The following is a 16,197-nucleotide window of genomic DNA, read 5'->3' on the forward strand; positions in this document are numbered from 1 at the left end:
TGAATGTATTTTAAATTTAAACATGTCATATAATTGAACGTTGACAAACTGATGATAAAAAATGATGCAGGCGTAGTGTACAGTAGGTGTAACAGAATATACAGACATTAACACGAGACACCAGACAGATGTTTTTAAAATGATACAGATGTTTTGTTTTCCTCAGTGGGAGTATTGTACTTGTTTGTGTGCATGCATTACAATGTGTTGTCTGAGTATCAATACGCACGCCTTCATAGATAAACAGCAGCTTGCTTCATATTCATGTGTAGATTTTTTTTGTACTCTGGGTTTTTAAAGATGTAGTCTAGACACCAAAAAGAGAAGTAAAATATGTTGTCACGTGTGAAGTTTGTGGCAACAACCAGCCTCTTGGAGAAGAATCTTCAGTTAATCAAGCCTTCATATTTTCTGTGCTCTTCACACAAACATCAATCTTTTTTTTCCTGCATTATTTCCATCTCTAACCAGTGTATCCAAATTAATCCAAATTACTTTATGTTGCAGATCACTATCAATGTGTATTCAGTGTGTTATCGCCCTTCTATCTTTTCTGATCAACAAACAAGATATAACTCAAGACTGGAGTTATAACCAGCCTCTTACAAGGAAGTGATTTTAAGTAAATCCAGATGACAAGGAAAGTGGTTCTACCTTACTGTTGCTGCTGTATTTATGATTCATTTGTTTAGTTTTAGATGAAGAAACTGAGAAAAACATATTTTGTCCTTCAGCGGGAGTCTGGAGCCACAAAAACAGAAATGTCTATGTGTCCTTTTGTCATTCTCTCCATGAGATCCAGTGCAGGTCGTCTTCATGTGGTCCCTGCTCATTAGTGGACGCAGTCAGGCATGAAAGTCAGCTCTTTCTCTTTCTACTGCTCTATTTTAACAGTCATCCGTGTACCTTCTTACTGCGTGTCTCTGATCCTGACCTCACTAACTTGTTTTATTTCATTACAAGGCTGAAAGGTAAAAGAAAGACATCTAACAGGCCAGAAACTTCAGATTTGGGGATGTTTTTAATTCTGTGAACTGAACATAAATGAAGCCAACTCTGGTGGAAAGATACTTCAAAATCACTGGTGTTTATCTTTGATTCATGACAGTTTGGCGAAGGCACTGTTTCTTATTTCATGGGTTAAATCACAAACATTGTCATAACTGCTTGAACAAGGTGGGAAGAAATTAAACAACCAACCAAAACGATCAAATAATATCACTGCCTTCTTATTCTCACTCTCAAACATATGGCCTTTCTGCAAAACAAAGCATTGGCTCTCATATACTGCTTGGAGACATCAATGTCGCTAAGTTATCCACTCCCTCTGACTTTAAATAAAGCTGCACTACGCTCATTAAAGTCTGTACTGAGGCTTCAGGGCCATCAGAGGGAGCCATGGAGCTATATGTCTGTGTTAACCCCATAGATGGCTGATTATCTTGTGCTCTGCCCAGTGCATTCTAGGAATGGTGCAGTCCCTTGCTGATTAATAATGAAGTGAAGAGAACTGCAAACAAATAAGTAGGTGAATAAATACATGAAAGAATTAATGATGGAAGGAAATGTCAAAGCAATATGTAAGTAACTCTACTAAACTGCTGGAGACAATATACCAACGTCTATGAGCTGTGAGCAACTGGTCTACAGTTCTTAGATTTTTACATTTAAATGAGGGCGGGAGATTTACAATGATAGAAGAAAAAGCAAAGTGAGGAACCTTTATAATCACCATCATTAACAAAATGGCAACGTTGTAGCCCTAACCCACTTTCATGAATACTTATTTCACAGTTAACAAACAATGTAATGCATTATAAACTATTTATTAAGCATTGTGACAACATCTGTTGCAAGGTTATAATAAACAATTGTTCAATAAATGGTTTATAAAGCATTTCATCTTTTCATCTTGAGCTGTTCTCGGAGGAAAATAAGATCCCCAGAAAACTGTTTGAAGCTAGAAAGGTGGCAGGGTCCGCCACATATAAACAAAGTAAAACAGTATAAAATTGTGTTGTCCTTTAAGGTCATTTTATTCATTCAGTTTATTCAGTCAAAGTTTGTTCATTTAGTTTGTTTAAGCATACAATCAATCAATGAAGATTTGCAATAGTGAATAGTGCAATGTGCTGTAATTTCCACCTTAAACTGACTTCACGAGAATCATGTCTGTCTGCTCTCCTGTATATGATGAAATTCACTCCTCTTATGCAGAAACTTCTGCTTGTCATGATGACAAGACAAGTTGGGGCTTTGTTGTTTTTCTCTCCCCGCTATCTCACGCAACTGCAAGAGATGAAACGCAAAGGGGAAATAACCAGAAGAGAAGAGAGTGAGATTCTTACATGACAGTTTAAAAACCAGTGTCAGTTTTCATGAGTCACTTTACACCTTTCACACACTTTCAACCTGCAAAGTAGGCTCACCTGGCAAAGCACATGATTGTTTCATCACCTCGGTGACTCACTGCTCAGAGATTCACACACTCCACACTGTCAAAGAAAGAAGCCACATCTCTGAAACTTTCTGGTCTTTGGACACTGTCTTCTTCACATGTTCAAAAATAGGACAATGTTCATGATGCTGTGATATCATGTTGCAACCTTTTTGACTGGTACTGGCTTCTTCCAACCCCACGTCACAGATTTTATAAGACTATGAGCTACAAGCTACCAATACATACTTCACAGTGGAAGAAGCCGAGGTACAGCACACCTACCCTTTGGGGTGAAATCTGGGTTGGTTAAATGAGCTAAAACAGCTCACTCGTTCCTTCATATGTGTTCTTAGCTTTATGTGTTTAATGAAGCCCAGTTGTTAGAATAAAATGTTGGCATCTAACTTTCCTTCAAATCACGGATACGTTCAAATTTGTACGTACATTCCTACAATACCCGTCATATGACATTCACATGATATGTGTATGAGCTGACTTTCATGGCGGCAGCGTTACAGCAAAGTTAGACAGCTCACAAGCAAGAGACCACTGTTCACGACTGTGTTTCAACTTCTACAAATGTGAAAAAATCCACCTGAATAACCTGCCACCCCCCTATCTGCATCCCCTAGTAAGAGAAAGAGTGCAGGGTTGAATATTTAGTCCAGTCTGCCTGACACATTGATCCGTCATCTGACTGAGGTTTGTGCAAGTTAGAATAGATCCGACCCTGGCTCTGAAACCAAAAGAACCAAAAGGGTCAGTACTCCAGTCACAAGTGCATCCTCCTGTTAAAAATGAACAAATATTCCACTGAGTAAGGCCACGGTGGTTCATGCACAGGCTGAGAGGAGGTTTATCCATAATGACGCCATCGCTGTGTGTGCACTGAGCAACACCCGCCCTTTTGAACATGCACTTCATAAAAGTCAAGTGTGTGGTGGCTGCCTGATGGAGGTATTGCCCGGGCATGTCTTCACAGCGGTCAGGATGAAAGAAAGTTGGGTTGGGCTGGTCAAAGGAGATAAGAACTTAAAAAATAATCCCTTTTTTTATATGGCCCCAAACTGTTTGTAGTGTCTGCAGTTAACTACAAACAATGGCAAATAAGTAATTAAACTACTTAAATCTCTATGCAAATATGAACATCGCTAAACTAGCAAGCTACGGCAAAATGTAGTTGAACTATTAGTTGAAACACATGTAGTTCATTCTTTCCATCACTGTCTCTGAGCTGAGAGAAAATCAACCAAAGAGTGATGTTCAGTTTGCTTGGTTTATTAGTTGTTAGCCCGAAAGAGGAAGTCAAACATACAGAGACACAATTTTAGACACGTCAGTTAAAATAACCATAATTTTGTACAGCAGAAATGTTTGTTTCCCTTTTCTTATTTTAGTTAGCCATCCGGCAAACCCTCACATTTATCCTGAAACCCCTCCCCCACAAATTATCAGCTTGGAATTTTATCTAACATGTCAGTCAAACTTAATTAGCAATCACATAGTTAGATTTATGGTTTTGTGAGGCTTGTTTTTATTGTTTTATTATTTTATCATATGATAATGTAAATGAGGCTTTAACATCATTTTATTAACCCTCTTATGACTCAACAGTTTTACTATCTGGTTGCTCAAAGGTAGTGGTTTACTGTCAAGCTCACAATTTGGCACAAATAGCCATAAATGCACTTTTATGGACATTTCCCATAATTGGAAATCCTTATCTGTCAGGTCAGGATTGCCCTCAGGTGGACTGAATGGGGTCAATGTCACAGACAGCCACGTCCACAGTGCAGACGCAGTAGTCGCCTGTCTGCTCGTCTGTCCCATAGATTCATGGTCTGTTCCAGCGCGTACCACTGAAGGAGAAGGGATGCTACTCTTTCATATATCCTAGGGGACGGATCAGATCAATTTTTATTTTAATCATCATAGAGAGAGATAGCACTTTCACAGAGCGCTCCGTCTGATCGTCTGATCTTTGTCGAGCCCCTTACATCAGCTGTGTGACAATGTGGTACGGTAAAAATAGACTGAGATAACTGGCAGAAGAGATAACTTCTTTGTTTGTTTATCTTTTTTTAACCTTGAGGAATTTCCCCTCTCAGGCTGCGGTAAAGAGGGGGGGGAGGGGGGGGATGGGTGGCACACAGATCATCAACTCTCTCCACCGTCTTCTGTCTTTGTTCATTGTATTTGTCACTAAAAGCTGTTTGAATATACACAATAAAGCTGAATTGTTCATATAGTGGTATGCAGCCTGTAACATTTGGAGACGGGGCTCTCCAGGCGTCAGCACCTTGTCTGCGAGTGAACGTGCCTCTTTGGTCTGTATCCGATCCTGACCTATGACCATCCTTGGCAGAGTTTCAAGGGAATAGAGAGGCACAGTCTTATTGGGATCAATACACTATCACATTATCATTATCAACCCTGGAGGAGCTAATGTAATTGCCCCTACCCCTCTCCTAAGCAGTGGACACTGTAAGACATATGGTCGTTATTTGAATGTGACATAATGATCCTGGTGACGTAGCATGCTGAGTCGTACACCATGTGCTCATGACGCAATCAACCAAATGTCATCCAGAAATCCTTTAATTTAACATCTCTCCTATCTCTGTTGTCACTGTGTTTGTTGTCTGCTAATAAAACTAAAAAAAAGCTGTAAATGTCTAAATTAATTTCACAGATTTTTTAATATCATTGGTCACGTGCTGTTAACACAATGCTGTTAAATGTTGCTACTGAGCTGAGCCCATCACAGGCTCACCTGACCAACCAGGGGTGTGGCAACACACAAGCTCTATAAATAAAAGCATGTGAAGAATTTCATTCATGACATGGACAAAGCTCATCCACTGAGCTCCAGCACTCTCAGAGCAAACCTACCTGGCAGGCTCACCATGCTCGGATCACTCTCACTCCACCGGCTCGTCTCGTGCACCCTGCTGCTTCTCGTCCTCAGCTCAGGGGACAGCCGGCCTCACAAAGACGCACCTGATGTGGACGGCCAGAGGGTCCTGCTCATGGAGGCGGTGAAGTCGGGGATCCTCAGCTCGTTGGGGATGGACAGGGAGCCCAGGCCGACCCAAAAAGCCTCGGAGGAAGAGCTGAGGAAGATGCATCAACTCTACAGGGAGAAACTGAGGGAGATGAGAGGAAACACCAGCCAGACGACAGAGGAAACCTGGCAATCCAACATGTCTACTGTGCTCTTTCCAGCTACAGGTGAGATGATTGTTAGACAGGAAGACACTTGGGCCTCAATTAGCTCTTTCCTAACTTGAATGACTGACATGAAAAGCCAATTTGGAAAGTTTGAGTGGGAGCAGAAAAGAACGCATATAACTAGTTCATAAAATCTTGCAGTGACAGGTTACGTCTGCAGACAAAAGCTATTGTGCCACTGCGGTTGCCCTATAAATAACTTCTCTCTCAACTTTATCTGTGCAGAGCTTTAAACATCTCCCCGTGGTTGTACATATAACCTGTAGCAAAACAAAGCAAACACATTCCTGCAAGCTTTTAGAAATCATGAGCGTGACAGGCACACCTTGTGTTTGATGTTATACTTTAAACACATGGTTCTAAAAATTGTCATCAACAAGAGAGGATTCACATTCAGAATAAGAGTTTATGAGTCATAAATGTAGCTTGTCAAATCATTACAGGATGTTGGTTCTGATGAATCTTTATCTCGTTTTGTCTTTTCAGTGGAGCCAGTGAAAACGCAGTCAGGTCATCGCTGGCAGTGGTACAGAGCTGTTTTCCATAAGAACCCCAATATCCAGGATGAGCTGACACTCACTCGGGCTGAGCTGAAGATTTCCAGGCAGGTTTTAGACAAACCCACTTCAGTTCAGCCTGAGGTGAGACGAGAGATTAAAGTTAAAGTCAATAGGATGAAGCCGATGAACTCACCAGTTCGTGCCAATGTGTCAGACGCTCAAGAAGCGATGCTGGACATCAGCCCTGAGGTGGAGAACTGGATGGGGACTGAAGGTGTCCAGGCACTGATTGTGGACGTTGGCGTAGTTGTGGTTGGAGAAGACGCCCTCAAGTCAAATCCAACTATCTTTCTGGAATTGGGCCTCATAAAGCCCGAACCAGCCCGCAGGTCGAAGCGCTCCAACAAGGAGGACATATGTGACGAAGAAGGATGGTGCTGCCGGAAGTCCATCATTGTGTCCTTCAAAGACATCGGCTGGATGGACTGGGTGGTGGCCCCGGCTGAGTACACCATGCATTTCTGCGATGGCACCTGCCCACACAACTACAAGCCTGCGAGCATGCACACGCAGGTGAAGTCTCGGCTGCACCAGATCACCAAAGGAGGCACGCCTCGGCCCTGCTGCGTGCCGGCTGCCTACGAGCCCATGGTCCTCATGCACTACGACAGCAGGGGAAAGTTGAAGCTGACGCCTTTCGATGACCTGATTGTCAGCAAATGTAACTGTGCCTGAGAGAAAAAAAGTCTGTACTTTAAACCCTGACCTTTGGGAGAACATTACCATGAGAACAATTAGTTACATGCTGAAAAAGAACTTGAAGTGTTCCTTAATTTATATTTTGGAACAACTGCAGTGTTTCTCACTGTCGAACCAAAGTTAAAATGATCCACTAGTACTTTATTTTGAAGTCGAAGAGACGTGTTACAGCTGCACAGAGCAACTGACTTGTTTGGCATTGTGGATCAGGCAGTAGATCTGTTTATTCACGTTATTTATTTTAAGTTATGGTCTTAAATGTATTACTCACTTGTGTTTTGTGTGTTGTTATATGTTACAGCATGTTTTAGTACAACTTACTATTTAATTTGACTGCCATTTGTTATTTAAAGTACTGTTTTGTTTTATGAGGCGTATGGTTTAGATATTCTGTTTGTTGTCTTATACATTTCATTAATAAATGTACTGATGTATTTGTTGCATTGAATGTATCAACTGGCACATTTCATAATAAACACATGAGCAAGATCTTTTCTCTCATATTTGTCATTTATACACAGAGATATTATCAGCCACTGGAGATTATGAGGGTCAGGGTGTACCAAAGATATGATAACATTTATCTCCCATTAATAACCTTGGTGCTGTGTTCACTGCATCCTTGACCGCCTCATTAAAGAACAAAACGAACCAGAACATTCGTTTGATTTGACAGGGAAAATGGGAATTTATAAAAAGCGGATAAAAGCTGTCTGCTGTGAACACTGTAAAGTCTGACAAAGTGACATTACTTTAAAAAAACTTAAAGAGTAAAGTAAAAGAGTAAAGTAGACTAATAATTTAAAATACAACCGTATTTTAATTTAAAGTACAACTTTGATTTAATTGGCTTCTTTACTTGATAATTCTGACTTTTTTAAGGTAAAGTCAACTTTTAAAGTTTACAGTGTAAACTCCAGACCGCTCAGATTACATATCTATAATGATAAATGCTTTTATTATTCCAGATTATCACAGTTTGTGTCTGTGATATTTGCCTAAAGTTATTAGAAAAAGAGCAAATAATAATGTGAGATATCCTAAGATAAGTACACTGTACATTTTAAAAGTTGACTTTACTTTAAAAAAGTCGGGAAAGCGACTACCTCAGAATTACCAAGTAAAGAAGCCAATTAAATTCAAGTTGTATGAGCTAAAAAGTTTTAACAACTTAAAATTATTAGTCTACTTTACTTGGTAATTTTGAGTAAAGTCACTTTGTCAGATCTTACAGTGTGTTATCAGATTTAAGACGAGAAAAACATAATGCAAAATGCAGCCCAGGGTTTTGGAGTTTAAAAGTACTGAACAGAGAATCATGATGAGCGTCATATAAGTGAGTGACTTGGACTGAAATCAGTAGCAAGCTCCTCTTAAGTGTTTAATTACTCCAAGACGTGTCACCACCACCCCTAATGTGTAATTAATTGTCTTTATCTTTATGGTTAAAGGTCACGTATATATGACCACGTGTTGTTTTGCAATTAATAAAGTTGTGTATTAAAAGGTGGGGCACGTTGAGTGACCCTGGTTGACTGAATAAATAGCCAGATTAATAAATAAGTGATTAATCAGACCTGCAGACACAAACGCTGACCGTAATTAAATTTTTCTAATGGTAACCTCAGCTCTGTGCCCAGAAACTGCTCCCTCACTTCTTTGTTTTTATCCTGTTCCCCTTTGTTTCAGGGATGACATCCTCTTCTTACACAACCGTGGGCGGATGTAAAGGTCTTCAATCTTAGATTCTGAAAGGTCCTGAGCTGCAGTACCACCCAAAGTATACAAGTACAAAGACTTAGGGACAGGATTCATCAAGCCCTTCTGTGTGTAATCTAAGATAGACAGTGTGAACTCATTAACCTCTTGCTATTTGGCCTGGTTTGAATCATCACATAGCCTTTCCTGGAAAATGATTTCTGAAATTAATTCTGGGATTACAGGAAACAAAATCCAAAATAAAAGCATCATCTCCTCCGTCCAGGGGAGCAGAAATTAAACATTTTATTCTGTAACTTTTGGGCAAAGCTGTGCCTTTTTCTGTCTCTCTGAGTAAGTCGTAAGTAAATCTGGACTTCATCTACGGTCAGAAAGATTTTCACATCCTCTTTGTGTGATTCTTCTCAAACACAGATGAACCACAAAGCACATAAAGTGGTGCTGACCTTTGCATGTTTTAGAAGTTGTTCTTTGTGCATAAAAAAAACATTTTGCAGTAGTTTTTGGCACAAAAAAGAAAAGTTGGATTTATGCAGTATTTTGTGGATAGTGTTTGTACTTGTTACTTCATATTTTACTGTTCTTTGGTCAGCTTAAACTGTATTTAAATGTGCTCTATAAAAAACTTGACTTGGCCTAACTTGAAGTAAATTAGTTGTTTCTATTCTCACATTTTTCTTAAACACTGTAAAATCTGACAAAGTGACTTTACTTAAAAAATTCAAGGAAAAGTATAGTAGACTGATAATTTTAAAACCTTTTAGCTCGTACAACTTGAATTTAATTGTCTACTTTACTTGGTAATTCTGAGATAATCGGTTTCCTGACTTCTTTAAAGTAAACTTTTAAATTTTACAGTGAATCAAATAAAATACACAGAAAAGGTGGTTAAATCTTTTTAAGGGAACATAATTGTTCAAATCAAAATGCAATCGCAAATTATTTTGTAGACACTTTATATTGTTCAAATCTTGCTTAATAATGTGTTCTTTCGGGTTTCATCTTCATAAACTTAATTCAATAAAATCATTGTAAATATTCAATGGCAAAAGTTTATTTTATTGTTTACCACATAAAAAGGAAGACAGCTTTAGAACGATTACTACTTCTATAAAACAGTAATCAGTACAAAGTAAAAAGTACACACATCCACCTACATTGGCATGTGCATAAACATGGAGCATATTTTGTCAGGCCTGGACTTACAAGGAGGACTCAGATGCAGAGTTAACGAACAACCAAGCTTTTATTTTGAAGGATCGTCTTCTTTGCTCTTTAGACAGCGTGACAAATCAATAGGCTATGAAAACCTTCAATGACTATACTAATACAAACAAGCAAAACACAGAAAATAAAAACAAACCAAGGCTACACAAAAACGTGATCGAAGTTACTTGACGAGGCTGTGGACGTGGGGCTTGAGGCGCAATGACAAACGACACTCTGGCACAAGACAAAGGGAGACGCAGACTATAAGACACATGAGGTTGATGGGGAACAGGTTTTTTTTTTGATGGGGAACAGGTGGAAACAATCAGGGATCAGGGGAGACGTCAGACCGGTGACACAAGAGGAAGGGCAAGTGACCTGAAACGAGAGGAGAGTTACTTTTCAAAATAAAACATGAAATTCACAAGACAAAAAACCCATGACAAGACATCCCTCACCGCGGTGTGACATATTTATATATTCACATACACCTTTTTGGTCTTTCAGTGTATTAAAAAAAGCATTGTAAAATGTTATTTGTGGATTTATTTGAAACCTGTTTGTGAACTATATGAAGAAATTAACAAAACTTAAAGGTTTCTTTTTTATGCTGCTGCTATGTTTCTGAATCTAACCGATGAGAAGCAATGCAATATGACTAATACTAAAAAGGGACATGCATGACCTGACCACACAAGAGTGAACATGTCACTTCTCTAAAGGTCAAAATGGAAAGTGATTCATCGGTCATAAACAGACGCATCAAGATAAAAAACATAAAACGATCAGATCTTATCAGCTAATTGAATACCTTGGATTGTTGTCATATATGTGGTCATTTGTACAGAGTGTCCAGTGTAATCTTAAATGACCTGTGGCAAAAACAGCAAGTCCTCATGTGTAAACACAGCAAGATATACCGTCATGCTGCATTTATTCTTCCCCAAAATCTCTAATTAATAGAACACATAATACAACTTTTACTCCCTAACTTTACAGATAATGTACACTGGTAAAGAATATAACTCTATGTATACACTCGTTTTGTTTACAGGTCAGCTGGTTCAAAAAGCAGCAGCTTTGCAAAAATTTACATTTATGACACGAGAGACAAAGCAAATGAAGTACGCATGAAAAGTTTTGTGTCCGATCATGTATCTGGCATAATATACACGTCTTCGTCCTGGGAGTCTGGGAGGATGGAGAGGTTGCACGCTGGAGTGTTGCTGTATATTGCGTCATCTGGTATATCACACTGCAAATACAAATCCTCTTCCGTTTCACTGGGCAACCTGCGGAGAAACAATAAGAGAAGCAGATCATTTTCCCATCACCTCTACTGATGAAAAAACCATTGTGAAACAAGACAAACATTACGTAAACTGTGTGGATTTCCTTTTCCCAGATTCTATTCCTGCTCAGAGAAATACTTCAGCACTGAGTCATCAGTTGGATTCATAGACTTTGAATTGTTTGAAACAAAAGAAGAAGAGGTCACCTTCAGACAACAGACATCTGCATATCATACACAAGAATTGTGCAAAATGGGGAAATTCACACCGCAGTGTTTCTTCATCTGCTTCCGTTCTGGTCTCTTCTTGGACCGCGTTGCACTTTCATAAATGCCTTTTTCTGTCTCCACATTTCCTCTAAACAAGACCTTCACTAAAAGACTGAAAATACTTAAAGAAGGACTTACCTGCACTGCTGTACTGTAGACGTGTTGTATCTAGTAGTGGACAGGTTTTCATAAATAGGAGCCTGTGCTGTTGACTGTTCTCTGTTCAGATCGGTGTACTCATGGGAATCAGCTTCAGGTGTCTCTGTGTAGTCCTCCTTCTTCTGGCTTCTTCTATGTCTGAATGGCAAAATGTTCATGATTCGCCTGTGGTATCTGTACACAAGTACACCAGATACGATCACAAGCAGCAGGAAGAAGAGGGTCAAGCCCACAGCCGGACCTGCATTAAAGTTGGGCTCGTTCATCTGACATGTGCCATTTTCCTGACAGGTGTTATTCATGATCTGCAACAAAAGTAATAGAATTAAACTGACTGTATGCCATTGCTCAGTTTGTGACAATTCGCATTTCTTGACTAGTTATTCAAAGGTTTAGAGATTACTCTTAGTCACTTATTGTTGCTTATTCTTCTTCAGAAGGCCTCAATAAAATATATTGTCCATTTCATGATAACAGTTATACATTTCTAATAAAGTCTTGCTACTTAAAAATAGATGAAAAAAAAGAGTAATTCAATAAAAAAATGTTTAAAATTTCAACACATTCCAGTAAATTCTGTAAAAAACAAACAAAACCTACTCTTGTGAGCCAAGTCAAACAGTTTACTGTCAAAGCGTAGGTCAATAAAAACAGTGATCTTACCAGACAAGCCTCCGACGCTGTGGGTCAAGGTCTGAGTCGTGAGTCAAGTCATGCAGTTTGTCTTTAACGCCGTGCACTCGCAACAGTGAAGTTCCCTTTTTGCTGAAATCATGGAACTGGGCAATGAAAGCGCAGAAACTAGTAGATTTCCTGTAAAAGTTACTCTCTGAAAATAGACAGCTGCTGACAGGAGCCGAATGAATGTTATATTAAACTTTATGATTCACTGGTCAACTTTCCAATCTGACCTCAGAAATTGTTTGCATGGGCTTGACTGGACATTGTTTGTAATTCAATAAATGATGGTAAAGCGTAGGAAAGAGAACAGGTTAAATTAGTAGCTTTTCTTTTCTCTCACATTCGAGCATCATATAAGTGTCTCTGCTCAGTAGATGACCATGAGGTACATTATTATTGTGTTAAGCCTCTATTACACACCGTCAAGAAGGATGTGCATGTTGTTGTTTTCTTTGCTTTGTTATATTGTACATAGGGAATGTATTGTAAATTTGCAATCAATGTTCAAAAAGTACTAAAAACGTTGAAAAAATATGATTGTGTAATTATACTTATCTTCATGTGTTTAAAAGTTTCTTACTGATAGAGTGAAAGTGTGTAGACGTGGGGATTGGAGGTTGATAACACATATAAACACACACTAGTTAAAGTTCATCCAAGTTAACCTAGTCTTATCTCTGATCTGCACTTCTTTCAGCCCACATTAATAAATGATATGAGATACTGTCATGACACTGTTAAAGCGAAACTGTGCTACCAACACACTCCCACACAGACATGAACTGGAGTTCAGCAGGACCTTTACCTCCCCCTGCTGTTACAGAATACACTGAGCTTAACTGTTGCGTTACCTTTGGACAATAACTCCCACCATTTCTGTTCTGCAGAACTGAAAGAAAAGGGGACCGATAAACTATAAACCAGCCATATCATGCTACTTCTGTATATACAGCATGTGGTGGCCAATCCCTAGGGAGAGATCCCTACTCTATTGCTACAGCTGTGGTTTAGCACATTTATTTATGTCTTACTGCCAGAAATGTAGACTCGAGTCACTGTTTGATGGCTTACAACCTGACCTGACAGAATATAAATGTCTTGAGACCTGGTCTTTGAAGTTGAGGACTCGTGACTTGGCTTGACTCGAATGATTTGTCTGTGTTCACCTCATGTTGTATGTTTTTAAAAGAAATTAAAGAAATAAATAAGCTTTTGTAAAGTTATTAGCTTCTTTGTTTCATTTAATGTATGTCATTGAATAGCAATGATTATAATACACATTTAATTTGCCTACAATATCATTATTAGACAGTTACTAATACCATGTCTTTTCTCTTTTCTCTATAAAGACCAGATACAGGTGAGACTGCAGTATCTTGGATGGGGGAAGTGACGTGACTTTCTTTAACTTAAGACTCGACTTGACACTTGGACCATACGACATGAATCACGTGTATGTTCACTGCTAACATTTTCTACTACTATTATTATTATTATTATTATTATTATTATGATTTTAATATTTTTCCTTAATGAAGTTTGTATGTATTCTGAGTCCACATATCAAAAGCTTTAACTGAGGACTTGCATTCTGCCTTTTTGTCGTGCACATGCATTCACATCCAACATGCATTTATTGTTGCAACAACCTCCTGTACACCTCAAAAAATACATGTGGAAATCAATAGTGATTGAAAATTGTGGTTTAGCGGTGCAAAAACAAAATACCAAAGGGGGCTTTTCCATACTTTCGGGTTAAACTGAAAACAGTGAAGTGAAACTTTCCTTCTCTAACGCTTTCTACCACAAGCTTCTGTGATGTTAGTGCAGCGTGTTTGCATGTAACATAAACATTAAAAATATCTGACTGAGGACAGCTGCACACAGGAATCCTCCACAACATGTGGTTTTTCTAATTTTTTACAAACAGGCTCACTTTCAAGGCTTTCCCTCCGCTTGGCTTATTCAGCAATAACAGAATAATCCTGCACACAGACTCCTTCCCTCCACCTGCCCTGGAGTCACTTCTTTTTCTACGTTACCATGGTTACTTCACAACCAAATTACACTCCCCTCAATGGCAGGTGAAACAGCTCAGCCTTCAGAGCCTGTAAAAACAAAACAAGAATTGTAGGTGTGGCATTTGGACTCAGAGCAAAACAAATGTTTGATACGATTTATGGTTCTGTGGTGTTTCTACCGAGCCTCATATATATCATCAAACATAAAGCTCTGAGGCCTCTTGGTGTTGTGCATGCAGCTGTTTTTGTAGCTGGCAGCCTGCTGCAGCTGCATTAGCTGTGAAAGTGAAACTCCCACTGCAGTCAAGAGACAAGAATGGACACGCAAAGGTCTTTCTTCTATTTCTTCTGACTGATGCATTCATCATATAAGTCATAGGGGAAAAGGCTTAACAAAAATGTCACAGAAATACCAGCCCTTTCTCTCCTGCCTGAGAGCTCATTTGTCTCCACATGAGTAAGTCTCTAACAGGCGTGTGCGGTCCATTCACCTTTTGAATCTGCTCAGCTGGAAAGCAGAGGGAGACACTGTTGTGACAGTATTTATCCTCAGTCAGCAGGGGTGCACATACAACTCCAGAGGAGGCCGACACTGCCACTTTCTGGCCTCATGTCAGAAACCTTGAGGTTATCCAGACAAGGAGGCTAAATTATTTTGCACAAATACAAAAATAAGCTAAAATCTAAGTTGTTTTTTGTCTCAAACACATCTTTGATTGCTTCATAACCCCCGGTGTATAAAAGGTTGACACAATCCACCATCTGGTGATTCTAACATGCTGTAACACTCACAGCAGGTGAGAGAATCACCTTTAGTGCCTAAAATGTCTTGTATTGAAATAAAACTGCTACTATTACTAATAAAATAATAACAATAACAACAACAATAATAATAATAATAATAATAATAATAATAATAATAATAATAATAATAATAATAACAATGACTATGTTCTGGCGTCATTGCTTATGTTAAAGAGACGACACTCGCGTTTTCCTTAAAAAAAGATTTCAATTTGCGGTAGCACCGCAGTCCAGATGTGCGGTGCGCCTCCACTACACGCCCGCGCAGCGACGTGAGCACGCAAAATCTCACAGAGCCAGCTGCGTCAAGTCAGCCACAAACAGCCGCGTGTATACCGGAAACCAAGCGATTTGGACTTCAAAATAAAAGTATACTTTGCCGCAACAAGCGCCAACTGTAGTTTTATTTAGTCTGAAAAACTGGCTGACTAAAAATAACAATCAACAGACATAGGATCAACTGCATTGTTGTTAGGCCAATATATTTCAATATTTATACACACCTCCATTTGCAGGATACAACTTCACACATGTCAAGGGTTGCTTTGCCCTTTTCATTTAATTGTGAATTGGTGACTTTTAATGTTTAATTAGGCATTTGTAAGACTTCAGTCATGTTTGTTAACTAACAACTTGTGAAAGGTGTGTCATAGTGAGTATGTGCAATGTGTAAGGCCTTTTGTACCTGATTCTAAATAGAATTAAGTATTATTTGATTGAGTAAAACATTAAATAGAAGTAAACTAAATTTTTTTTTCACTGTTTGCAAAAAATGAACTGCTTTAGAAAGGTTTATAAACATCAGCTGTAATGTTACAATTAGCAACTGCTTATTAAATGGTTTATAAAACATGTCATAGTTTGTTAGCAGTGAAATAACTATTAACTAAATTTGAATTAACAATATATTTACCATTTATTAGTTCTGGTTATTGTAAAATGTTACCAAAAATTTAATATCCACTTATTTTGGTCTACGGAGCCCCAAAAGTCATGTAAGGTGATATGTTTTGATCTCGTGTGCACAACTGAATATCCATCGCAACCAAACTATCTTGTTTACATACATTTAAAAAATGTTTTTGTTGTTTTGGACTTACATTAAATTGACAA

At 38.7% G+C, this 16,197-nt stretch overlaps 1 protein-coding gene and 2 long non-coding RNA genes across 3 annotated transcripts; 1 reads left to right on the top strand and 2 right to left on the bottom strand.

Moving 5' to 3' along the window:
- On the bottom strand, nt 1–5,405 carry LOC311266603. Its single transcript, XR_014623740.1, has 3 exons — nt 5,333–5,405; nt 2,430–2,495; nt 1–2,289 (listed from the first exon to the last, which is right to left on the bottom strand). It is a non-coding gene; the product is annotated as an uncharacterized lncRNA (long non-coding RNA).
- Nucleotides 5,234–7,387, top strand: gdf15 (Growth differentiation factor-15). The gene is made up of 2 exons (XM_084369029.1): nt 5,234–5,671; nt 6,158–7,387. Exons 1-2 carry the CDS (start codon nt 5,284–5,286, stop codon nt 6,904–6,906), a joined length of 1,137 nt encoding a protein of 378 aa, XP_084225155.1. The 5' UTR covers nt 5,234–5,283; the 3' UTR covers nt 6,907–7,387.
- A 3,626-nt stretch (nt 7,388–11,013) lies between these two features.
- Nucleotides 11,014–13,650, bottom strand: LOC311266297. Its single transcript, XR_014623695.1, has 3 exons — nt 12,242–13,650; nt 11,558–11,883; nt 11,014–11,150 (listed from the first exon to the last, which is right to left on the bottom strand). It is a non-coding gene; the product is annotated as an uncharacterized lncRNA (long non-coding RNA).
- Nucleotides 13,651–16,197: the final 2,547 nt, after the last annotated feature.

The sequence above is a fragment of the Pagrus pagrus genome (genome assembly GCF_965226575.1).
Source record: "Pagrus pagrus genome assembly, chromosome: 12".
NCBI lineage: Eukaryota > Metazoa > Chordata > Actinopteri > Spariformes > Sparidae > Pagrus > Pagrus pagrus.

Bases quoted from the DNA above. Each gene is read 5' to 3' on its own strand.
- gdf15 (XM_084369029.1), top strand. From the start codon at position 5,284: ATGGACAAAGCTCATCCACTGAGCTCCAGCACTCTCAGAGCAAACCTA. The intron at 5,672-6,157 runs GTGAGATGATTG...TTGTCTTTTCAG, and splicing joins TGTGCTCTTTCCAGCTACAG to TGGAGCCAGTGAAAACGCAG.